Consider the following 25,170-nt stretch of genomic DNA (forward strand, 5'->3'; position numbering starts at 1 on the left):
GGATGTTTTTAAGATCTGCCCCAACCCAAATCATTCTGTCATGCTATGAATCTCTCCCTTTAAAATTCCCAGGTGACTCTTATTCTCCTTCACAACTCTGTTCTTCCAGCTACCTTCTCACATCAGCTGGGTGCTTAAGAGGCTCCAGAAGAAAAAGACCATCTTCAAAACTAAGTTTCCATTATTTTCGATTTTTTTTCTCATTTCCAGAATACATCTCTCATTTGGAAAATCGATTATAAATAAAACTTTTCCATCTTCCCACAGAGTAAACTAAGAAAATACCATTTTGTCTAATTACAGACTGTATTAGCTATAGGCTACCTATGTCTTCCTTTTACACATCTGGAATTCAACTTCCAAACTTGGTCCTTGACCATGATGAAGAACTGACATTTTTACTAAGGCACAGATATTCTAATTTCTCTTGTTAACAATATGTCTTGGCAAGAATTGTTTTCCTTCTGGCTGGTGCACAGAAGAAGTTACAAACACCTAATACAGACAAGGAAGAATTCCTCCAACAGGCAACTGTTGAGAACAACTTTTTTTGGTGCATGAACAGAGACTGCTTCTGCAGTAAAGAGGTAGGAAGAGCACTTTCAAAACTGTATTCAAGTTTCCCCTTTTAAAAAACACCCAAACATGATATTCAAAGGACTTGCAATATGATAACTAGATTGTCTGTAACTTAACTTTCACTCTATTATGAATGGAAGTGATCTTTAGATGAGATTTCAACCTTCTTTAAGAAAAAAATGCCCTAAGTAAATTTAATTAAATTAGTCATCAAATTTCCTTAAATATTAGATATGACAGCTACAACACCAGAATATCCTTACATGGCTTATTCCACTCTTTGGAAGAGGTGCACCCCCAAAGAACAGCTTATTATGGGGCATGGCAGATATAAATTCAGCTACTCTTTGAGGTCCATCTGCTGTGTGTCTCTATCTGGTCCTTCAGAGATGGTCAATACAACCAGAAACACAGGATTTCACAACCCATTTCAAAACTTGCAAAATTAAATTAGTAGAGGAGAATGGAGAATATCAGTTTAAAAATGCTGCATCATTTTGTCTTATTAGGAAAGTCCAACAGCACTGCAGGCACTGTTCTAGTAAGTGTTTTTGTAAGCAAGACAAAATCTGCACAACTGATTGGGAAAAAACTTCCTTTTTCTTAAATAAATCTCCCTCATCCTTGCATACTGTATCCTGATGCTTATGTATCAAGTTCAGAATGTAAACACACACAGAATGACTGATACTTGCCTACAATCAACTGTGTGGCACTTTTGTTAACATTTTTGTTTCCAACTTCAGCTCCAGTGCCAGCACTTCCTATTCATTAAAACTGTGTCCACATAAGATTGATAGAGCATACTGCAGAAACTCTGAGAAAGAACTGACAATTAATTGCTATCATAATTATTTTATGGAGAACCTAATTGATTTTGATTCTTCTTTTCAGTCTTTCAGACAGGGGGAGGGGACTGTCTGCCCACGCAGAAGTCAGAGCAGCGCTTTTCTCTTGCTGTGTGGGATCAGAACCCAATCTTTCAATTGGTCTCTCTGGACTTTGGGAACAATTAACTTCCTCTACAGAGGATGGTTTTGGAGCTACTTGCACTGAGAAACCATTGGCAGCTTTCTCTAAATTGGTCATTTTATTCTTCCCCTTAATTGTAAGGGCTGAGTCACTGTTTGTCCTTTTGCTAGTAACAATGCTACCCTTTCTCTTTGTAAAACATTTCTTAAACTGGCCAGGGTTCAGTTGCCTTTTCTGCTGCTCATAAACCAGGATTTTATCCACGTGCCCATCATCACTGTCTTCGCTGGAAGAGCATCTGTTCTGGCAGACACTCTTCTTAGAAGAAGCTTTCCAAGTAGTTTCAATACAAGCTTCTTTAATGTGACAGCCAGTTGCATCTGCTGGCTTTTGAGATGCCGGAAGTGTTTCACATCCAGGATGAAGTGTCTCTGTTGTTTTCCCATTGCAGACTAGAGATGCTGAACCACTACTGGAAGGGTCTTTCTGCACCATTTCAGCCAGGATGTCAGCTTTTTTGTATGCATCTTGATAGATATGTAGGCTGGATTTACTAGCAGAGTTTTCTGATAGAACATTTTTATTTTCCTGCACTGGGTTATTTAACCGACATGAAGAAGAGACATGATTTCTATCAAGATTCAATGTTTCTTTTGTTTGTTTAAAACAATTCAAAGACTCCAGTTGCACTGCATCTTCAGACAGAGGCTGTGATGGAATGGGAGCCTTCTTAAGTATTCTCTCGCTTAAAGACCACTCTTGAATTTGTCCCACAGCATAATTTGAGAACAAATCATCTTCACTATCAGAATGCATATCAGACTGTGTAACATCAGAATACTCTGAGCTATTTCTTACTGTTTCATGACTTAGTGGATGTGAGTGTTTTATGCATGTGGTTAAGTCAGCTGCTGGATCATGGTCATCACCTCCATGGGCTGGTGTAGTGCTGAAGGAGGTTCCTTTCCCACCAGTACTGCTCAGTTGCAGACCAGGCACAAAGGAAGAGGATGACATCCCTGAATACTGAGTGCACTGTGAGGGCACAGATGAGTCAGCAAGAGCAGCTGCTGATGTTGACACGTGAACTGATGTTATGCAGGAAGCTGAAGGTAATGCTACATCTTTTGATGCAGTACTTCTCTGCTGTGTCTGATCTTCTGGAGGAGATTTTGTATCCGACATGGAGTGTTGCAGAGGAAGAATTCTGTGTGTAGGCTTTAAATTAATTTGAGACAGAAGACTGGTAATTTCAGCATGAGAATTTGGTAATTCCTTTTCTTCTAATCTGTCTTTCTTTTCTGAAAAGAAGAATAATAAAAAGTGCACTTTGAATGGCATATAAATCACAGTTCATATTTCTTAGTGCAAAAGTACAAAATACTAAGATTAAAACACAGTCTCCCCCTCATTTTGCTTTGGCATTATATTGTTCAAGAGTGGAAGAAATGTTTTTTTGCATTCTGGAAAGACACATAGATTCACATGAAATAAGCTTCTGGACTTACTTTTCTGTTTCTTCTGAAGAATGTCTGACTTTTCCACTTGATAGAGGGCAACAACATCAGGATAAGCAGCCTGGAACAAAGACTCTTCTTCTACCGTGACTACAAACAACTCCACAGGCTCATCTTCTGGATCAACATAATGTTCTGAAAAAATAATGAATTTACTTTTGATATGAATATGCACACGTCAAGGTAGGGAATGAAAAACCAAACAGCAAAGACTCGAATACAAAGAAGGTACTTAAAAAGTCAATAGTGTGATATTTGAGATTTATCTACAAGTGAGGTCTTTCTCTTCCTGCCAGTCTCCTGGCACAAATGCACACAATACAGGGAGGAGTCTGGCAGCACAGAAAATTTTGTGGCTAGTAAACAGTGACAGCTTCAGGTACATAGTGAAATAAGGTATGAAATACACAGTTTAGGTCTTATTTACAAGTACCAGAACAAGCAGCTGAAGACTGAGTCCCTTGCTTTCTAGGTAAATTTGTTTTCTTTAAAGCACTGCTTTTTCTTTCAGGATATGTGAAATTTGATGCTTATTTCCTGTTATTTCCACAGAACAGTTTCCAATCTCACCCACATTCCATTGCCTTAGAGTGTTGCCAAACTCTTGTCCTCTTTAAAGCTTGATTTTATCTTTTTCTATGAACTGTTTTCTATAATGTACATAGAAACCAGACCCACCTGGTTTTTGCCATTCAATTTCAAAACAAGGAATTCCATTTTTAACACGTGTCTTAACAATCCTGTAAGAAGAGGAAGTCCATTAAAAGACTGAAATCTAGACTTAAATCTAAAAATATTTCAATATTCTCATTTGGAAGGATTGAGAGAAATAAAAAATCTTCTCATGAAATTGAAATTACTACATCTTTAAATAAAAAACACTACTCTGTATACAGCAAAATCTGGAGTATAGATTTGACCACTGAAACATTTTTATTTGACACTCAGAAGAGCATTCACACAAAATAAAAAAGTTTTTCTGTAAGATACAAACATAATGCAGTCTCCTACAAACATCAGTTTGGTATCTTCAGCTGACCTGCCCGAAATGCATGTCCTGCTTGACCAACCTGATCTCCTTCTTTGACAGGGTGACCCACGCAGGGGATGAGGGAAAGGCTGTGGATGTTGTCTGCCTAGACTTCAGTAAAACCCCTTGATGCCATTTCCCACAGCTTTCTCCTGGGGAAACTGGCTGCTTATGGCTGGGATAAGTGCACTGGATTAAAAAGGGTTTGGATGGTCAAGCCCAGAGCAGGGTGGTGAGTGGAATTAAATCCAGCTGGACATCAGTCACCCATGGGGCTCCCAGGGCTCACTGCTGGGGCCAGTCCTGTCTAATGTCTTTATCAGTGACCTGGATGAGGGGATCAAATGCACTCTCTGTCAGTCCACAGACAACACCAAACTGGGCAGGAGTGCTGACCTGCTGGAGGGCAGGAAGGCTCTGCAGAGGGGTCTGGACAGGCTGGACTGATGCTGAGGCCAGTGGTGTGAGGTTCAATAAGGCCAAGTCCTGTCCCCTGAGTCATAACAACCCCTGCAGTGCTACAGGCTGGGGAAGAGCGGCTGGAAAGTGGTCAAGAGCAAAAGGATCTGGAGGTGTTGGTCAACAGCAGCTGAGCATGACCCAGAGTGTGCCCAGGTAGCCATGAAGGCCAGTGGCACCCTGGCCTGGATTAGCAATAGAGTGGCCAGCAGGACCAGGGCAGTGATCATCCATCCACCTGCACTGGTGAGGCCACATCTCAAATCCTGTGTCTATTTCTGGGCCTCACCACAAGGGGTGGTACTAGATGTGCTGGAGCATGCCCGGAGAAGGGCAGTGGGGCTGATGCAGGGTCTGGAACACAAGTGTGAAAGGAGCAGCTGAAGAAGCTAGGGGTGTTTAGTCCAGGGAAAATCTCATGGCTCTCTGCAACTGCCTGAAGGAGGCTGCAGCCAGGTGGGGTCAGTCTCTTCTCCCAAGTAACAAGTGGTAAGAAAGGAAACGAAACAGCCTCAAGCAGTACCAGGAGAGGACTAGATTAGATATTAGAAACAATTTTTTCATGGAAGGGGTTGTCAACCATTGGAACAAACTGCCCAGAGAACTTGTTGAGCCACCATCCCTGGAGATATTTAATTTAAAAGATGTGTAGGTGTGGAACTGAGGGACATGGTTTAGTGGTGGACTTGTCAGGGTCAGGTTAATAGTTGGACTTCTCCAAACCAAGTGATTCTTTGATTTTAAGCTACTAATGCCAGCAAAGGCCGCTGCCCTGGACAGTAATGTTCTGAATGATCAGACAGGGTCATTTATCCTCATGCTCTCATGCAAAAGATAGAGACAACTTGAACTGAGCAGGGGACAGTCAGTCACTGAGGTTTTTCTAAAAAGTCTATCTAAACCCCAGTTTAGTAGCTTCCTGTGCATGAAGAGTAGGATCATGCTGATCCTGCTGAACCATTACTGCATTTTTAAACACTTGTTACAAAAGAAATCTTCCAGTGCATGCACCATTTCTCTTTTAAACACTTGAAACACCAGAAAGTGTTATAAACAGAGAATGTCAATGAATTCATTCATAAAGGTAAATACTAGTAACTTATCTTGCCAATCTGTTTTAAAAGCATTCTCCAACCAATCTCCCCAATCTTTTGAAAGGGAACACTGAATACATCAGCATTTCTAAAAGTACTAATTCAAGACTATGACACATCAACCCAGAAGTGATACTATCACACTGCTATTGACTGTTCTCCTGTGCCCCAAAATTAATGTCTAAAAACCACGACTAGCGTGGAAAAATTACTAACCTTCTTCCAATAAAGGAATTAGGGAGGCAGGGAGAATTTGGGTTTCATTTGGGAAACAAAATCATCAGATAAAGTTAAAATAAGTCACAATTCCCTTCACAAAGTGAAGTTCAGATTTGCCAACAGACACTGTAGATTCTAGAAGTTGACTTAAGTTTAAGAAGAGATTAGATCATTAAAAAAATCAGTTACATTGAGGGCTGACAGAATAAGAAACTGCTAATTTTGGCTCAGTAAATTCCTAAGTAACAGAAATCTGGATGGTGGGAAAGTATTCTGGGAGAAAGTAATTGCATGCTTATCTTGCTTTTTCTTCCCTGCATGTCCATTTTTAGTAACTGTATACTTGGCCATTTTTCCATTCCTCAGTGTAGCAGTCATGAATGAAAAGTAGCGTTGCCACATAATACAATGACAGCTGGTAGGTCTGATAAGCAATCAGAGACTATGACTAATTTTGCAGATGTGCATTTCTAAGCCTGAACTCTTATTTTGAGACACAGAATTCAATCAAATGTATGCTAAAAACCTGAGAAGAGGACTGAGACAGATCTAAGGAAAAGGAACAAAGAGCAAGCATAGGAGAACACAAGCACTGCCAGTTCAAATGAAACTGCTCTATGTATTTGTGCAGTAGTAGTAGAATTGGTGCACTGATCTGAATTTTTACCTCTATTCAAAACAAGCACAAAGCTTGAAACAAAGATGGAAGAAAATAATTTTTTTTTTTTCAGAAAAGCTTTGTGGTTTTTATCTGGCATCAGAAGTAAACATTTTAAGTTCAAGAAATCAAGCCACATTACCGTATTGCCTGCAGTTGTTTTGAATCAATGTTTCCAGATTTTCTCTGGATCATATCATAACGTGTCAAAAGTGCTAACAGCTTCTTACAAGCATAATGTTTGGTCCATTCCATCTTCTCTGAAGCAAATAGCTGTTTGTATAAAAAAAAAAAATTCCAAACTTTAAAACATTCTTTATTCTATTAGCTATCATGCTTAGATAGTTATGTAGTTGGGACACTGGGCTAAATACTTAAAATATCTAGGGTACTTTTGTATATTGGTGTAATGCCCACCAACACCTCACTGCCAAGGGAGGGAACAGCCATCCCTAGGCAGGGCACATTCATCAGCTGTCAGTGACAAGCCAAGGGAACAGTTGTGTGGTGGCAGCAGCAGGGATAAGACAGTTGTTAAACACCTTCTCAGGTTCACATCAGCTCTACCAGGAGCTGTCAAAGTTACAGATTTCACATGTGAGACAATGAACGTGGATTTTCATTAAAGCCACATTGTTTAACTGACCTACTCTACTATCCGTAATTCTTACACTGTCATCAAACCAAAAAAATGAAACATTGTAAGAGATCTGATTTTGCTAATAAAAAATAAGTAAAAAGCCTTCCTAGAAAACAATGCTAATGTGCATATATTCACACCCTCACCCCCACCTAGCAATATTGGATGATGAAAAACAAAACAACGGCAGGTGAGCTTTCTCTTTCTTCTTCTTTTCTATCTAGCTATTTACAGCAACTGATTTTTTCCAAAGTCTTCAATTTTAGGCTTTCAAAACAGTGAGGTATACTAAGATGTTGTAGCAAGATTCTTTAATTCTTATTTCAAGTAAAATTACCAATGAAGATCACTCTGATCACTTACTTAGTAATAAATAAAAGACTACAAAGCTGAATATTCAATATTTTGTTACATACCTGAAAGGACAATAAATTTGGCCTTCGACATTCCTTTATGTTGATCATTTTATTCTTGTTTACAAGAAACTCATGGATAACCTTGAGATAAAACATAAAAGAAACAGTTTAAGAGAGGACAAAAAGCTGAAATTTAAACTAATTGATTAAGGCAATTGATATTAAGCAGGCTTGTTTGTTACCTCAGAAAATGGAAAGCCCTCACAGCTCATGGCTTTTCTGGAGATAAAAACAAATGTGTTAGGAACTGAGGAAAAATGAAAAAAAATGATGCATCTAAATGCTCACCCTGCATATGAATGCAGGGAAAAGCAGTTAAATTTTCAGGCCATTCCTACTTTCTGATACTGTCCTCCAACGCATTTGCTTGTTTCACTCGCTCCCACTGATGCCATGCACAGGGGCAGCAGTGTTTGGAGTCACTGGGTTTGCAGCATCTCACACTTGCACAGAATTTACATCCATTGTTCTCATGTTCCTTGTGAGATCCTATAGCAACAGACACACAAAGTGAGGAGAAAAGGGGTTCCCAAAATCTCCAAACCTATAAAAGCATTACAAATACAACGCTCAGAACAAGTATGAATGTGATGTGAATGGCAGCTGTAAGCAGATCTGAGTGCATTAGTTGCATTTATGAATCTATAGTAAAAACTGAAAAAGACATGCAGGCTTCCATTTTTCTGAAGACTTTTCCCCTCAACAGTTCCAGCTCTTAAGCTGGAAACTTATTATCAAAAGACTACAGAAGGAATGTGTGATAACCTGGAAAGCACACATAAGTAATATATTTTAATCAAGCTTCTCCTTCACCAAATGATGGATTTGAATGAGTTCACTGATCAAAGATGATACCAAAATCAGGGTACTTGGGATTAATTTCTTCTTGAAAAAACACTGCCACATACCTCATCAATTATGAGATTTGGTTCTCTTGATGCAAGACCAGTTCAAGCAACTAAAGAAATAGTTGCCAGGCAATATAGAGTACAGCATGCTGTTTTTACTGATCATGTTAAAAAGGCAAATATCTGGGATCCCACAACAGCATTATGATAACATTACATCTGCTCTCAACTAGTTTCACATTTGAAGAAAATTAGTCCCAAGCCTTGAAAGTGTTTATATAAGGGCACATATACACAATATTGAAAACATGAAGATGGAAGCTGAAAAGCGCTTTTAATGCTAGTAGAAAATACCCCAAAACCCAATAAAACAAAACCCATCACCCCAAAATAAAAAGTAAACAATGAGGCTAAAAGTACAGCTCAGCACTCTGCACACTGACCTGGATGATGGCACTCTGAACAGTGAATTACCCTTTTAACAACCAAAGGTGGATTATCATCATGCCGAAATTGTTCCTTCCACTGCTCAAACCTGAAAGGATGATGTTAAAAGGATCAAGAAATATTTTTGGCTTTCACACTTAAACCACTGAAAAATAATTTCTTTATACTTGTCAAGCATTTATCCAAGAGACAGTTTTTCAACTTATGAAACAGGGGTCTTTTACAGCATTTCATGTTGGATTTCTAGCAGTGACACACACATTATGGTAACATAGAATGCACTTGGTATCTCAAATCCTAATCCACAACCCAACTAAAAATCAGCAAGTCTCATCAGTCCCTACAACTTTCACTCCAATATATCAACTTAAACCTGCTAGATCAAGACTTAGGAGCCAGCTCATGTTTAAAACAAATATAAGACTTGCCTAGCAAAACAGTTCCTTTAGCAAACAAAAGGTAAGGAATGTGGTAATATCCTCCCTAACTTAAAGTATTACAAACTTTGTCTTGGAGTTGAAGTACATACTCTTAAGTCTTTGAATAAAAAACACTTAGGGAAATTTCCATTTTACCTTTGCAATAAGTTTTGACCTTGCAGAGTCTCAATTAACTTTAAAGCTTGCTCCTTCCCAACTCCTGGAACCCCCTATAGTGAAATATGAAATATTACTTAATTACAAACAAAATACTTATATTCTCTCAAAACCATCTTTATTACATAGTGCAGAGGAATGACAACAAGTGATTCCAGATGTTGAAAATAAATTGAGAAAAAAATTTTTGACCAAGTTTAAGGGCAGAGAAGGTGACAGATTACAGCTGTATTGACAGTGTAACACACAAGCTGTTCTTATGCTGAACAGCACCTGAGATAAAACAAGGCATAGAAGGAAGTAGAAAGCAATAATAAACTAAAAGAAGTTCAATTCAAAAAAGAGAAGTTAGAAGGAAGTAGAGAACAGTGGCACAGGTTTCCCAGGGACGTGGTGGATGCTCCATTCTGGAAATATTCAGGGTCAGGTTGGAATGGGGCTCTGAAGGACCTGTTTTAATTGAAGATGTCCCTCACTGCAGGGGGGCTGAACTAAGTGAACTTCAGAGGTCCCTTCTGACCCAAACTACTCTATCAGTACACATACATATTGCTTTCCAGTTTTTTCCATCTCCACCCTTTTTTGCAAAGAACCAATACACCTGATTATGAAGATTGTATTGAGTGTACTTTCTACAGCATCATTACAAATAAATCTGTATTTATATTTATTAATGGCACAACTGAATACATACAACCATATAAAATAAATCTACATTTCAAACCAAGTTCTCATTGGACTTCAGTCAGACATTCACGTAAAGTCAGATATTCAGCTTCTGCAAGGAAAGGATTATTTTGATCTATTTTCAACAAAATAAGTGCATGTATAGCATGGTATTCTCATTTACCTGTTCTGCCAATCTCCACTCCCAATGCACTCCCATAATTCAGCTATCTTAACAAGTTTCTGTCTTCATCTATTTTGCTGAGGTGCAATAATTCAAAGGATCTATCTGGCATCACATAATTGTGACATTGTAAGACTGTGTAAGAACTTGGCATTCCAGGAGCTGCTTTGGTACCACTGATTATCCACTGCTTTTTTTACTCCCTCTCTTTACACAGTAGTAACAAACTATTTAAAGATTCCCATAACAGAAGCAAAATTAAAAAATAACCCCAAAAAGAAAACCCAAACAAAAAATAATGAAAGGTTTGTTTTTTCCAGCAGTATCAGTTGTTTCAAGGATAGTTTTATCAAGATGGGACACAACTATAAGAATAACTAGATATCTGCTGCAAGCCTGAATGGGAGCAATCATTGCCTGAAGTCACTACATGATGAACTGTAGGTTAATCAGGTTTCATCCCACTTCTTCTGCCTTTCAAATAGCCATAACAACAGCTTCTGTTCAATGTTTAAAAAAGAATTCAAGAGTTTACAAGAAAGAAAGAAAAGAAAGAAATGAAGTAGTAATGATTGAGACTCCTCTCAATTAATTAGGTAAACTTCCAAACAGATCACTTCTAATTCTTTGTAAATTATATATTTACAAACAATGGAACAGGAATACATCCAAACTGCATCCAGAACTGCCTTTACTAATAACTACAGCTCAATACCATCACCACTAAGTCTTCCAAAGAGCACAGACAAAGCAATTTCTTCTCATTTTCCACAGCTCCTCTGCCAGGGATGCACTTTTATGTGACTTGTTACAAAGCATCCTCATGAACAATGGAGTTCTCACACCTTGGCTCAATGTAATCAGCATGTAAACTTTTGCCTTTCCCTCCATTATAGAAATGGTTTGGAACAAGACAAAACACTCTTAGACTGATGTTCATAAACCATTTTGAATATCTTTAGCCTTTTAGAAGGCTAAAGAATAGAATTTACAAACAGAATTTACAGTGACTTCCTACACTACTTCTGCTGGATCTCAGTAATCATGCATTGCATAAGCTTTCCCAGCATGCATATCTCCCTTGATAAATTTTGTTGTTTTTCAAGACAGCGTAAGCACCAAATAAAAAATAATTATATTGCTTACCTTTGGAAGATAATCACAGCCCAGAAGAACTGCTAGCCCAATCAAAGATTCTCTGTCACAACCGAGTTTCTCTTTAATAGAGGACATTGTGTAACTGTCAAGATGTGGATCCTGCAAGGGAAATTTATTACATATTCTTTCTCTTACAGGGAAGGAACTGCCCTGAGTCACATTCAGTTGGGATTGCTTACTCACCCCTATTCACCCACACCCAGAGGAAAGGGTTCTACCCCATAAGAGGGGTCTAATAGAAAAAAAAATAAACTGCCATTAAAATTTATAATGTAATACATGGACACCACATGAACAACTACAGTTCTCTAACTTCAAGTATGGGCATCAACTGTTGAAAGAAACTAAAATAAGCCAAGAGATTCAGCATGCAGCTGGATAACCATGTTACATGATGGGTGAGCAACTGCCTCACAGGTCAGGCACAAAGAGCCACAGAGGATAGGGCTGAATCAAACTGGCAACCTCTCACAAGAGGAGTTCCACAGGGCTCCTATCCTCAGCCCACTTCTCAACATCTTCATTATCATCCTGAACTTGATACCAAAAGGGTTAATTCAATTTCAGGACTGGAAGGAATACTAAACAAGTTTACCAACAACACTAAATTGGGAGGAGTTGTTGACTCCCTGAAGGGCAGAGAGAAAACTAGAGAGATGAGCATTCACCACCTATATGAAGTTTCAAAAGGGGAGGTGCTGGATTCTGCACCTGGCACGGGGTAACCCTGGCTGTGTGCACAGAGTGGGCAATGAGAGCCTGGAGAGCAGTGCTGGGGAAAGGACCTGGGGGTCCTGGTTGATACAAAGTTGAACACGAGCCAGCAGTGCCCTGGCAGCCAGGAGGGCCATCCCTGTCCTGAGGGCATCAGGGACAGCATGGCCAGCTGGGCAAGGGAGGGGATTGTCCTGCTCTGCTCTGCACTGGGGCAGCCTCACCTCCAGTGCTGGGGGCAGTTCTGGGTGCCACAATGTAAACAATTCATTAAGAATTCATTAGAGAGAATCCAAAGGAGGCAACAAAGATGGTGAAGGGCCTTGAGAGGAAGCTGTAGGAGGAGTGGCTGAAGTCATTTGGTCTGTTCAGCCTGGAGGACACTGAGAAGAGACCTCACTGCAGCCTTGAACAAACTCATAAGGGGAAGGAGAGGGGCAGACACTGATCTCTGATCTTTTCACTCTGGTGACAGTGACAGGACTCAAAGAAGCAGCATGAAGCTGAGTCAGGGGAGGTTTGGGTCGAGCATCAGGAAATGTGTTTCACCCAAAGGGGGGTTGGGCACTGGAACAGGCTCCCCAGGGAAGTGGTCACAGCACCAAGATACACCTGACAGAGTTCAGAAAGGGTTTGGACAAGGCTCTCAGGCCCATGGTGACTCTTGGGCTGTCCTGTGCAGAGACAGGAGTTGGACTCAATGATCCTGATGGGTCCCTTCCAACTCAGTATATTCTATGACTCTAGTGTTTTTATTGTTTCTTCCCTGTAGAAAAAATGTGGCAAAACTAACATTATCAAATCCTAGTGGCTGTGCCAAGTCGTTTCAGGAATGCATGTAATCCTAAATATTAAAATGCATGTAAACATTTCAATGTACTACTTAAATAAAAGAATAAAAATGTTATCTAACATAATAGGCATAAGCTAAAGAAATATTTGAAAGGTAAAGGGACTCGAATACAAAATGGAATCATGATTAACATGAATTAAAACATAGGCCACTGTCTCCTTCCTCAATCACAACAAAAAAAATCCCCCCAGAAGCCAACAAACCAAAGTGATCCATTTTGCTAGAACAGCTGCCCCTGACAGTGCTCCCCTTGCACATTCACAAATTATTCTTTATGCTGAACTATATCTGTACCTAAGTACACCTGAAAGATTGAGCTTGCCTTCTTCACTGTTGGTGATAAATGACAAGGAAGCTGAATGAAAGAACCATGTCAAGGAAAAACTCAAACATGGTGTCACCAAAGCAAATAACCTTCCATCAACCCTAACTATTTTTTCAGAGTTAATTATTTGTAGTGCACTTCTTTTGTTCTATTGATTTTCTCATATCTCCAATATATTTTTTCAACAAGTCTTTCAGATGAACATTATAAATTACAGAAATCTGGAGTAGCCTTTCCCCATTTCTGGAAAATTGTATTCTTAACAAATGAACACTTCAGTTTAAGGCCATAAATTATTTGGTTTTTGAATGATCACAAAAATTGATTGTGATACAGATGTACAATCCCTACACTATTCACATCCAAATGAGGCAAACAGCATTAATTGCAAGTATATTCATAATAAAATGATCCTGTAAGATGCAAGTATGTGAACACTTATTAGACCCAGGAGGCTGCTCACTCTCATATGACTTAAGGGTAAAATTTATAGGAAGTAATTACTTTGCTGAACTTCTCCACAATAAAGAAGGAAATAGGAAAAAAATTGCAATTTAACTTTATATGAGACACCACAGGGTACTATAAACACAGGTAATATTACCCTGTTCTCAGTAGTTTTCCTCTCACAGCCAATACAACAATTACCAGTGAATCAAATAAAATGTTCCTGTCTTAAACACACTATTTTAAACAAACCCAACTACTACAAGGCAAGTTTAATAACATATAAATATTTTTTCAAGTCCTTTCCTTCTATTTACATTTTTGTAAAGGGTCTATAGAAAGGGTGGGAACAAGGTGAGATACATTACCTTAGCATTCATGGCAAAGTTTCTATAAACTGTTTGAGCTCCATACAAGAAAACATCTCCATCATTGGTAATGCAGCCATCAACAAGTCCTTTTGCATTTAGGTAGGCACACATTGCCTCTGCCTCTCCAGCTGCTTGAACCCAAGGGACACCTAAACACTCCAGCAGTTCAAGACACTAAAAGAAGGAACACAAAAGGAAAGAGGTTGAATGTTGAGCTATTAAATTCACTTATTAGCATGCATTTTCTCAGACACAAGTGCCTTCAAAAACTGCTACTGTTGTTCTGCTTATGTAACACCTCATCAATGAGAGCACTACTTCAGCAAAAAGTCATTTCCTGTAACAGTGAAACAGTAGATATCCACAAAGATCTAAGTATGAATTAGAGGACTTGAACACAGCATGATTAATGGCCACTCCTTCACAAAAATCTTTACACTTTAAATAGATATTTAGGATGTCTTCAGAAGAGTAGTAACAAAGGAGTATTTATCTTTGAGAAGTAATGCTGTTTACTCAAGCAGTGATGCTGAACCAGAACAGACATCTTCCAACAGGTGCCAAACTTCCCAAGAGTATCAAGCAGAAAAGTACAATGCTGTCATCCTACCAAGACTAGACCACTGTGCAAGACACACCAATATATACATACAAATTTCAGAGAAAATATTTTACTTTAGAATTTTAGAATAAAACATGAATTGGTATGTACAGTCTAGTGAAGCCTTGACCACCCATAAATTCTACTTCATAGAATTTTGAACAGACAAAAATGGTTAATGGGGGTGGGAGTATATGAAGAAGTATGAATACTAACACCATAAAAGAACAGCAAAGTTAAATTTTGCAATAAGTCCTCAGTTATGGTTGTCCATCACAACAGCACAACATGCACAGGAACATATCAATAAGAAAATTATTCTGACACTGTTTGTCTTCTATAACACTTAACAGATGCTGTAAGGCCTGACTTCAAAGGTGCACATTCCTTCAAAACATTGTTTACATTTGTTGTGTATAAAGCTGTGAGACACTGAAATATTGGGGGTTAATAACTCAAACAACTGGTCACTTAAAAAAGCAGCAGGTGCTTTGCTGAGGCCACGTTTGCACCCCCAGCCAAAGAGCAGGAGAATTTTTGGGTGTGTGTTGGTGAAACCTCTGATGCAGTATGACACAGGGGGTGCACACCCACCATGGGAGGATGCCAACAAAAAAACCAGCCTTTGTTTAGCAACAAGCTGGTTCTTGAGCTGGGTGAGGCCAACAATAACCAGATCCTGTGAGGTGGGATAATGCTTTTTTTATCTTGCCAATTTCCTCCTTTACACAACTGGCTCAGATGTAAAAAATGTACACACCAGTCATTCAGTGCCATTCCACCCTAATCTGCCCCGAAGCAATCTCTTAACAAGAACCTCAGTTACCTGGCCTTCAGGGGTGTGTTGTAGCAAAAGCTCTCAATTATTTCAAGCTCCTGTATTTAATTTGGTTAAGATTTCTTTCTATCACATTAAAAATACTTCAACACTCAGTTACCCACCTCTTTTAACATGGCTGTAAATAAAGATCTCCCTGTTCTTACAGCTCCAGCTTTCTTCGAAGGCCCATAGCGCATCTCATTCCTCTTGCTCATGGTGTCTGCTTTCAGCCTGGGGGCCTCTCCCTCCATGACAAACACGAGTTTAATTCCCATGGATGTAAAGAAAGAGAACCGGAAAAATAGGTTTCTGCAATAAAGCAAAGTGTTCCATAAGCTGAACTATTTGTGAAGACTGATTTCTTCAGACATTTTCCTTATTTCTCTTATATTTTCCTGACCCTACCACTGGAAAAATCCTAGCATTGCTTTTACCCCTAATGATTCTATCAACCCCAATCTAAACAAACCTCTGATCTATATTCCTGTCTTTGGCTTGAGACAGAGTAAAAATCCATTTTGAATTAGGTAAAATGTCTAGGAGAGGTGAAAAGTCTGTGAGGCCAAAGCTGAAGGGAAAAACTGCAGGACAGAGATAGTGAGGAGACAGAGAGAAAAAACAGAAAGGACCACAAGGTCGATCTGCCCTGACCTAATAATTCTTTTGATAAAGAGGAACTGGTGATAAATGTCACGCAGAATAAATATGTATGAACCTATTGTGAAACTGTATGCATATGCATTTGGAAGGGGGATAAAAGGAGACCTGAAATCCTCAGGGGTATGCGTGCCTTTTGAGGAGAGCATTCTCCGCATGTGCCGTAATAAACACACCGAGCTTTACAACTTTTATAAAGTTGTGAGGTTTCTTCTTTTCTCCGCAAAACAGGCTGAAATTGTCATACTATGAAATTGTAGCAGCCTTACAAAACTCCCAAGAAAATACCATATAAGGACAGAAAGGATGTTTCTCAGGTGTAAAGATGTAAGCAAACTTAAAAGGCTTAATAAAAATATATTAAATATCCAAAATCTGCCTCCAAACACATATTTACATTGATTATTTTATATCAAATATTAAGCCCAGATCAATCAATACAGGTACACCTCAAGTGACTGAATGCTGTAGTACTGGACAGACTTCTAGATACCATTACAAAGCCATTTTTCATATGGAAACCAGCACCACTGAGGGGTGGAGTTTTACAAGGCTGCAGTAATAAATACTTGGACTGTAACAGTAAAATTAACAGCAGTCATATCAAACACCATATGCTTTAACCAGTAATTCCACTATCAATCTTTCAAAAGGAGTAGATCAAACATTTATATCTCTTTGACAGACATGGAGAGACCATTACACTAGATTTAATTTTGTAGATTTAATTTTCAAATTCTAAAAAAAAAAAAAAAAAATTTCAACTGTCTGAATACATTTTTTGGTAGAAATCTGTTCAACTCCTTGTCTTGCTTTGGAGGTCTGGACTGATGCTTCCATTCCACTGCACACAGAACATCCTACCAGACTAATGTAATGACTTTGGTAATCCTGACAGTTTTATAGTTAATTATCCATCTGAGTTTGTAAGTATAAAACATTTTAAGACATTATTCTCAGAAAATTCTGAGATTTTGTATCATGCTGATATTTTACATCGTGCTGAATTCAACAGAAGTCACAGGAGTGTATAACACCATCTAGTAACTCAGTATTCTACACTGGTAATTAACAACAAGCACTGATGAAAATTTGTGTATGTTTTCATTATTATTAGCACTGTTTGCAGAGAACAGTGCTTTGAAGTTACAGATGCTTAGACATGCTCATTCCTTAGATAACTCATTTAAATTAAAAATATATCCATTTTCCTTAAATTTGTTCAAATGCCTGAAGAATGATTTAAACATATTTAATTCAACATGGGGGCTCTACTTAGAACTAACTTAAAACCCTTTACATATGTAGCATAAGTGATAACTGAATCAAAACACCAGTCATATCAGAGCTACTCTTAGAATTCTATTGAATAAGTAACATATTTAAATTATACAGCTCCAAGACATTTGGCTCAAATAATTTATATGGATACCTGAGATGTGGCTTGGTAACTACTCCAACCATCTTTTTAACAGTCTGTGCTTCACAAACCCACAAACTTAAATCAACAGCAAGTGTTTTCCCTCTGAGACTGCTTATGGTGACAGGCTGCCTCACAGGCTCAAGGATTTGCCACAGGTAAGTCACTCCCATTGTTTTCGCTTCCTTGTTGTCAGAAGGTAGATTTTAACTGTGGAGACCAAAGAAAATAAAAGTTTCAGCATATGGCATGAAGTGAAGCATTATGACTGTGAGGTTCAGAAGATAAATATATTTGCCACTATAAGTTCTACTTTTTTGAGGCAAGAACATTTGCAAGTCCAAGTCCACTTCCAAGTCTTCTAAGTGTAGTGACTCCAGTTCACAGATGGTTTATTACCAAATACCTTCTTTGGATGGAACAGTTGCATTACTGAATAAGCTGAATAATAAATAAATATGATAATAAGCTGAACATAAATATAAACAAACTCAGGGAAAAGAAAAAATAAACAAAAAATTATTAATTTCTAAGTCTTACGTGTCCCTTATGTAAACACAATCCAAGTTTTATTAAAAAAACAAACCACAGAATTCTTAAGGAACTTATGTCCTGATTTGAGGTAGGATTCACATTAAAATTCTCGGTTACAATAGAAGTAGCTTGAAGCTATTTAAGGAATATTTACAGTGACAACAGAATTTAAACTTTCCTTGCGTTCCAAGATGATACAAGAGGGGTCAACACCCAGAGATTCTGGCTTAGGAAATTCAGGTTGGAGGTCAGGAAAAAAAAGATGGCATTGCTGCTGTGGCTGCTCACAGGCTGCAGACATTCTTAACATCCAGCTGCCATACTGTCCTGCTTTTAATCCAGTGCTGATGGAAGCCTCTCTGAGCAGGGAATCAGCAGTGACTGAAATTTGTGAAGAGAACTCCAATGCAGTATTAAGAAGGAGGCAGCACTTTATTCTGGCCCTGGATGCCTGGGGAATAGCTCCGTGCAACATGCACACCTGGCTCAGGATGGTGCACCTCTTTCTTGGCCAGGACATCCACGTTTATCAGAAAATTGTTACTTTTCTGAACTGCTTACTTAGGGCACAGAGTCTAAACTTATCATTTCAGGCAATCACAGAGCCCTTAAAAAGGACTGGGCCAACTCGTTACTAAGCTCTCAAGTGCAACATGATCACTCCCGAATTTGCCTTCCAAACAAATGTCCTGGCATTTCTAACACTGTGACTGCAGGAACACACCAGTGTGTTTCACTGTGCCAACTTTGGTACTGCAGGGCTAGCACTGCCTATAATGCACACCGGCGGAAAACATACATCCATTTGGAGGTCTATCTCTTTGTCTTATCTAACTTTACTTACACAGCTCTACTCTCTGTGGTACCCCATTACCACACCCATTTTCTTGTTTTCATTATTCTTCTGGTTTTCACATCTTGCCAGTTTTGTACAAGGCCTCGAACACATACTCTGCTTTCCACCCTCACAATACCAATTTATTCCTGCACTGTCTTATGGTATAAAGTTTGTCTCATGCTTATTTATTTTCTCTCTTCTCTCCAAATATTAGAATATAAAAATCAAATACAATGTGGAATGTTTTGTATTTCTTTCTGCTTTTGACACTACTGTACAATCAGATAAATTAAAATGCTCCTTTGAATAAATCAGACTAGATGACCTAGCAGTGCTCAGAGATCTGCTTAAGACACATGAGGAGCTAAGGCACTCTGTGGTCTCTCACAATTAACACCAGAGTCTGTCAGGACAGCAAGCCTGCCTTTGGAGGGTGCATTCTTTCATACTCTAATTCTGTTTTAAAGCAAGGCAGCTATCCAATTCCAGGTTGTTTTTAAACCAAGTTGTCATATTAAGATTTACTTTCAACAGAATCCAGGCCTCTAATCCATTTCTTTAACTACTACAATGACTCAACTTCATTTTAGTTGTATGCAGAGAGAGTATTGCTATTGTTGCTGTATGTCAAGCACATAAAAATTAGTTAAAAATACAAATCAAGCATACGGCTACATAGTACAATTTCTTGAAGTCCAGGATAATCAGTTTCTCTGATGCACAGGGGAAATATCCAAACCTTCCCAAAAGACAAGCACAATAATTCACTTTCAGTGAAAGAACACCTAACAAAGAAGGGAGATGTCTTTTTGGTGTTATTATTTGGTTTCTGCTAGTCTGCATCAATACAATTTCTTAAAAAAACGCCTGTTAGTTTCTAAATATTATTATGGAGTGTCACATAGCACTTAATTAATGGGAAAGACAAATACACTGCAAACACCCTACATCTGGTTAGATTACAAATAATAATAAAAAAGCATAAAAATTGAAAACTAAAAAAAAAAGTCGACTTTTTCATTGCAATAAAGTATAGCTATTTAAGGACTTAAGTTTTTCACATCACATTGAATATATATCTAACAGTGAGTTATGAAAGCCCGCAAGACTGGTAGCAGTCTTTGGTTTTTTTGAGTGCATTTAATAAAATATTTAAATCTGAATTCAGTGTGCAAATAGCTCAACTACTCTTAACATGAATGATCTGTCTACTCGGATTTTATTTAACAGCTTCGTTCATCACGAGCCTCTGACCCTAGAGATGGCAACTTCCAGAGGGGAAAGGCTGAACTTGATTTATTTGCATACACTTAGAAATCGCTGAAGATGGTTAACAGTAAAAATAACCACTCACCTACAAAACCTTCTCAATGTCTCCTCAGGCCAGAATGTGCTAAACCTATAAAGCTTTTATGCCGAATATAGTGCTTTAAGACTACATTCTGCTCTACTAAGTTTTTTCACACTGCCAGAAATGCCAGTTACATAAAAATAACCACAGAAAGCATTTAGCGCTGAAATTCAATTCATACAGAGATACTTTCACACATGACCAAGCTAACTTGCAAAGACAGCTAAGCATATATTTTATGTCTCACCCTTTAAAAAGGAGGAAAGACACGGCAGAGGAAACACGAAAGCCCTGACGTTTATAACAACTTTCCCTCTCGCTGCGTTACCCCGGCACAGCTTTGCCAATAAACCTGCGCATCCGAAGGACAGCAGCGGCGCGCTCCAGCATTTGCCGATTCCTCCTCAGCGCCGGCGGATCCTTGCGGCGGGATGAGCACGAACAGCCCCGAGCGCTGCCGGCGAGCCGAGCGCGGGCTCCCCGCACGCAGCGTTTGAAACTCCCGCCCCGCCGCGCCCACAGGAACAGGCGTGCCCGAGCTGCCCCGGGCCGCCCAGCCTCGGCCCGGGAGCGGGCCCGCCCCCGCGGGGAGCAGCGGGACCGCCCGAACCCGTGACGGCCCCGTGAGGGCCCCGTGAGGGCCCCGTGACGGCCCCGTGAGGGCCCCGTGAGAGCCCCGCCGGGCCCGCTCGGAGCGGCTCCGGAGCGGCGGGCGCTCCGCCCCCACACCCGAAAATGGCGCGCGCACGGAAACGCGCCCCGCGGGATACGGAGCGCGCAGGCGCCGCACTCGCGGAGGCAGCTCTTCCGCCCGCTCCTGCCCGTCCCGCCCCGTCCGCCCCGCCGTGCGGGCATCGGGAGCTGTCCCAGGTAATGGGGCGCGGAGCGGGCGAGGGGCGGAGGGAGGGCAGACGAGGGATGGGTGACCCGTGCCGAGGGAAGATGCCGGCCGGCGCTGTCCGGGCGCGCCGCGCTCTCTGGACAGCGGGGAGGGCGGGCGGCCTGGCGGCCGCAAGGCGGGGCAACCGCTGCCAGCCGCTCCTCCCGCTGCCCCCGCTGCGCCCGGCCTGGCGCCGCGTTCCTGGCGCAGGGCGCTCTGCGGGGCCCGTTAGCGGTCGGAGCTGGCGTTTGTCACCCGCTGCCCAGTGTGGGCGCCCCGCCGGGTGTGAGCACTCCCTCGGGTGCCCATCTCTGACGGCGGAGCGCAGGAGCGGCGGCCGCACGGGCGTTCCGGCCGCCAAAGGACCCGTGTCTCTTTTCTGGGGGGTGGGGGAGCCTTCCGGGTCGTGCCATGTTGAGAAAAGCAACAGGTAATGGTGGACTTGAGGGGATTTGTGCCCCGCTTTCGTTTTCGCTGTCCGTAGAGGAGGCAGAGCTGCCCTGTGTGCCGCAGTGCAGCTCTGGGCTCCTCAGCACGAGAGGTAGAGGTCCAGTGGAGGGCTGTGAAAGATGATTACTGGACTGAAACATCTCTCTTATGAGGAGAAGGCTGAGGGAGTTGGAGCTGTTCAACTTCGGGAAAAGACTGCTGAAGGGGGATCTCAGTCTGTGTAAATGTTTAAAGGGAGGGTGTCAAGAGGCTGGACCAGGCTCGCGTTGGTGGTGCCGAGCAGTAAGACTGGAGGCAACGGGCAGAAACTGATGTTCAGGATGTTCCACCCGAACATGAGGAGGAACATCTTTGCTGTGCAGGTGAACACGAACTGGAACAGATTTCCCGGAGAGGCTGTGGAGTCTTTCTTACTGGAGATATTCAGAAACTGCCTGGACACAATGCTGTGCTATGTACTGTGGGATGAACCTGCTTAAGCACGGAGGTTGGACCTGATGTTCAACCTGTGAACACTATGAACCTATGAATGCTGTGTTCACTTCCAGACCTACCCTTTCTGTGATGCTCTGGGTCAGACACTGCTTCTCCAGTGTTTGATGGGATGGGATAGGCATCTTATGTACTGGCTGCAAATGTGTTAGGAGTGGAGTTGTCAACGTCAGACATACAGTCTAACATAGAACATCTGGCTCAGATAGTCCCAAAAATGTAGAGTGCTGCACTCGTGTGTCTTGAGACTGGGCTTCTGACTTCAGCCCTCTGTCATACCTCCCTTTAACTTCTGTTTGTCTGCTGTAAACCAGGTCGTCACTCCCGAAGTTAATGTTACTGAAATTCCCTTAGAAACTGCCTCCTCTCCACATCCCCCTCACTGGTTCTATGACCTGGATATTAATTTGTAATTTCATTGGTATTTTTGTGACTGTTAAATGTAGTGTGCTATACATCAGCTAAAGACCTCAACTGTTTTCTTCCTCTCCTTACCATAACTTGTGTTCATCCTGCAGTAGGTCTGTTCTGATTTCTTTGCTTTACCTCTGTTTTGCCAACTGGGTGGGAGGCAGGGTTAGCCTGGACACAGCTGGGCTGTGTCCAGAGTGTTTAAAGTGGATGTCCCGCAAGACACGTGGGATACTTTCCTACCTTATGTGGATACCAGGCCAGCGAGGGCTGCTAGAAAGGCACTCGTGGGTTTGCTGACAGTAGGTTGGTTGTGTCAGCCCTGGATGAGCCAAGCTGTGACCAGCCAGGCAGGGAAAAGGGAAACAGTTGTGGAACTCCATAGCAGTGAATACTTTGGAAAGATAGGCCATTGATTAAGTTGAAACATGGGTGAATATCAGTGGATGCAGCCTCTGCCTTCTTATCCTTTGATGTGTACAGGGTAAGTACTTTTCCAACATGTAGCAGTCATTTTATAGAGGGCCTTTGGGGCTTGCATTTTTCTTTTGTGCTTTCATTATATGCATAACAATTGCTTGTTGTAATTTGGAGTGATCCTTTGATTTTATAATTGAAGCTGTCTTGCTCCCAATTTGCTCCCAGTTATAGATCCAGTTTTTATACCTAACTGTATACTCTTACATTCCATGACAGTGAAGTTATTTTTTATTAAATCAGTACTCTTGATTTCTCTTCCTGAATGACTGTTGGATTCTTGTTTGAATTATTAACTTGACTTTGTCATCACAAGTTTCCATTAACATATTCTTACTTTATATTGTATTATACTAAGGTATATTTTATACTTTAGATTTTAGGTATGATACTTGTTCCACTAAAAAATCCTTTTGTTAACATTTGTCAATAATGTCCTTTGTTGGCTTCTCAGTAGTATATTACATATTTTAAAATGTATTGATGTATTTTTTTGCCAGTTTGTTTCCAGTATAGCATTGCATACTTTAATAACCTTCAGAAAGCTTGGATCAGCTGCTTTTCCTTTGCCTTGAATAGTTATTCCCAAACTGTTGTTAAAGTTAGGCTCAGTAGTGCAGAGACTGAAAGCAACATTTTTTCCAATTAAAAACTTAATGTAGAAAATTAGGGGTGCCTTGGTGCAGGAGTTTTGGGAGCAATTAAAGTTAAAAAAATTCTTTTCTTGTCAAAAATATCAAGATGACATGAAGAAAAAATTCAAACATGTCATTTTCTGTTTATTTATTTTTTAAAATGTCAGTTATTTCTTCCTGTGCCTTTCAAAACATTGTTTCTTGTAAAGTCTTATTAATGGGTTCGTTGTGGTTGCGGTCAGTTTCTTGCTCCTTTTGGGTTTTTTCTACTCAGGGAAGGTTCTGCATCCACTGATATTTGTCATAATTTCTGGGGCTGAGTTTGCTTGTAGTTCCAGTTAAGTTTTGTTTTCAGTACTAGCTCTTTAGCAGTTTTGAGGTGCAGATGGTTCTGGCTTTTGCTTTCATCAGAGTTAGATTACATGAGATTATTTTGTTCTGTGTTTCGCTCTTATACTCTCTTTTCCTTAAATGTTCAAATTGTATAGCAATGGAACTCATAGCCCTCATCTTTAGTTTGGATGTTATTAATTAAAACATTTAAAGCTTATATTTATGTCTTCATGTTTGGGTGATGGATGCCAAGATCTTCCAAGTGACTGATTCCTGGTCTCAGTAATTTGGCATGAAGGCGTGTTTTTGTAGTAAAGACAGAGTAGCATAACAAAAGGTATGTAAGCTGAATCATGAAGTGTATTTGCTCCTTGATTTCCTTGTGTGTTGTATTAAACTACATAACATAAAGTGGATATGATAGTTTTGCTGTAAGTACTTCATGGGCATCATCATTATAACAATAATTGTAATAATAAGAATAATCAGTTATAAACATCATCTTCCTTCTTCTCTTGCTCTTCTAATATTTGATAAAGAAACACCTACCATACAAAATTATTGCAGGAGTGTCAGATGGCAAGTTTATTGCATTTCTGCATTTGCTTTGAATTTTGTTCATTCCACGCAATGGAAAGGGGTTGATACTGATTTTTTCTTTATCTTTTAGATGCTGTGTCATAGAAAATTAATGAGGGGATCATAAGACACTGTATTTTATAAAGCAGCCAACAAATATGTAGATTAGAAATTAGAAGGTCTTTCTAATGATGTAGAAAATTTTAATGTCTTGTGTGTCTCTTACAATAAATGCTGTTCTCTGTGGTACATGGTAGTATAAGCTTTCAGACCTCTCATCAGTTGAATTCAGGCAATAGTTTGACCAGAACATGAGGCTGACACAAGGAAGCTGCTCAGAGAAGCCTCTTGTTCTCCACAGTGACCCACAAATACAGAGCTTCATGCTGAGGTGGTTAGGAGCTCACCTAATTAATGTTAAAAGAAAGAAGTTCTTTCCTGCATTACTTTTTGGTAGAATCAAAGACTTGAGGTGATTTATTATTTTGTTGTGTAAAGA

At 40.1% G+C, this 25,170-nt stretch overlaps 2 protein-coding genes across 4 annotated transcripts in view; one reads left to right on the top strand and one right to left on the bottom strand.

The window, feature by feature from the left end:
• Positions 1-1,409: 1,409 nt before the first annotated feature.
• Positions 1,410-17,890, bottom strand: GEN1 (GEN1 Holliday junction 5' flap endonuclease). The gene is made up of 13 exons (XM_054280460.1): positions 17,704-17,890; positions 15,737-15,923; positions 14,191-14,367; positions 11,472-11,582; positions 9,455-9,528; positions 8,876-8,967; positions 7,923-8,073; positions 7,767-7,803; positions 7,585-7,665; positions 6,671-6,801; positions 3,747-3,808; positions 3,060-3,203; positions 1,410-2,852 (listed from the first exon to the last, which is right to left on the bottom strand). Exons 1-13 carry the CDS (start codon positions 17,862-17,864, stop codon positions 1,447-1,449), a joined length of 2,814 nt encoding a protein of 937 aa, XP_054136435.1. The 5' UTR covers positions 17,865-17,890; the 3' UTR covers positions 1,410-1,446.
• Positions 17,891-21,224: 3,334 nt separating this feature from the next.
• The window catches only part of SMC6 (structural maintenance of chromosomes 6), a 37,427-nt gene continuing 33,481 nt past the window's right edge, over positions 21,225-25,170 (top strand). The window contains exon 1 of one of the 3 annotated variants that reach the window (XM_054279421.1): positions 21,225-21,284. The gene's annotated coding sequence lies outside the window, so the exon portion shown is untranslated. Of the gene's footprint in view, positions 21,285-22,451; positions 23,132-25,170 lie in introns of those variants that run through there. The other 2 variants (XM_054279422.1, XM_054279423.1) reach the window with 2 other exon arrangements.

This window comes from Melozone crissalis, unplaced genomic scaffold, assembly GCF_028551555.1.
Source record: "Melozone crissalis strain CALT ecotype California unplaced genomic scaffold, PUWL_Pcris_2 ptg000027l_1, whole genome shotgun sequence".
Taxonomy (NCBI): Eukaryota; Metazoa; Chordata; class Aves; order Passeriformes; family Passerellidae; genus Melozone; species Melozone crissalis.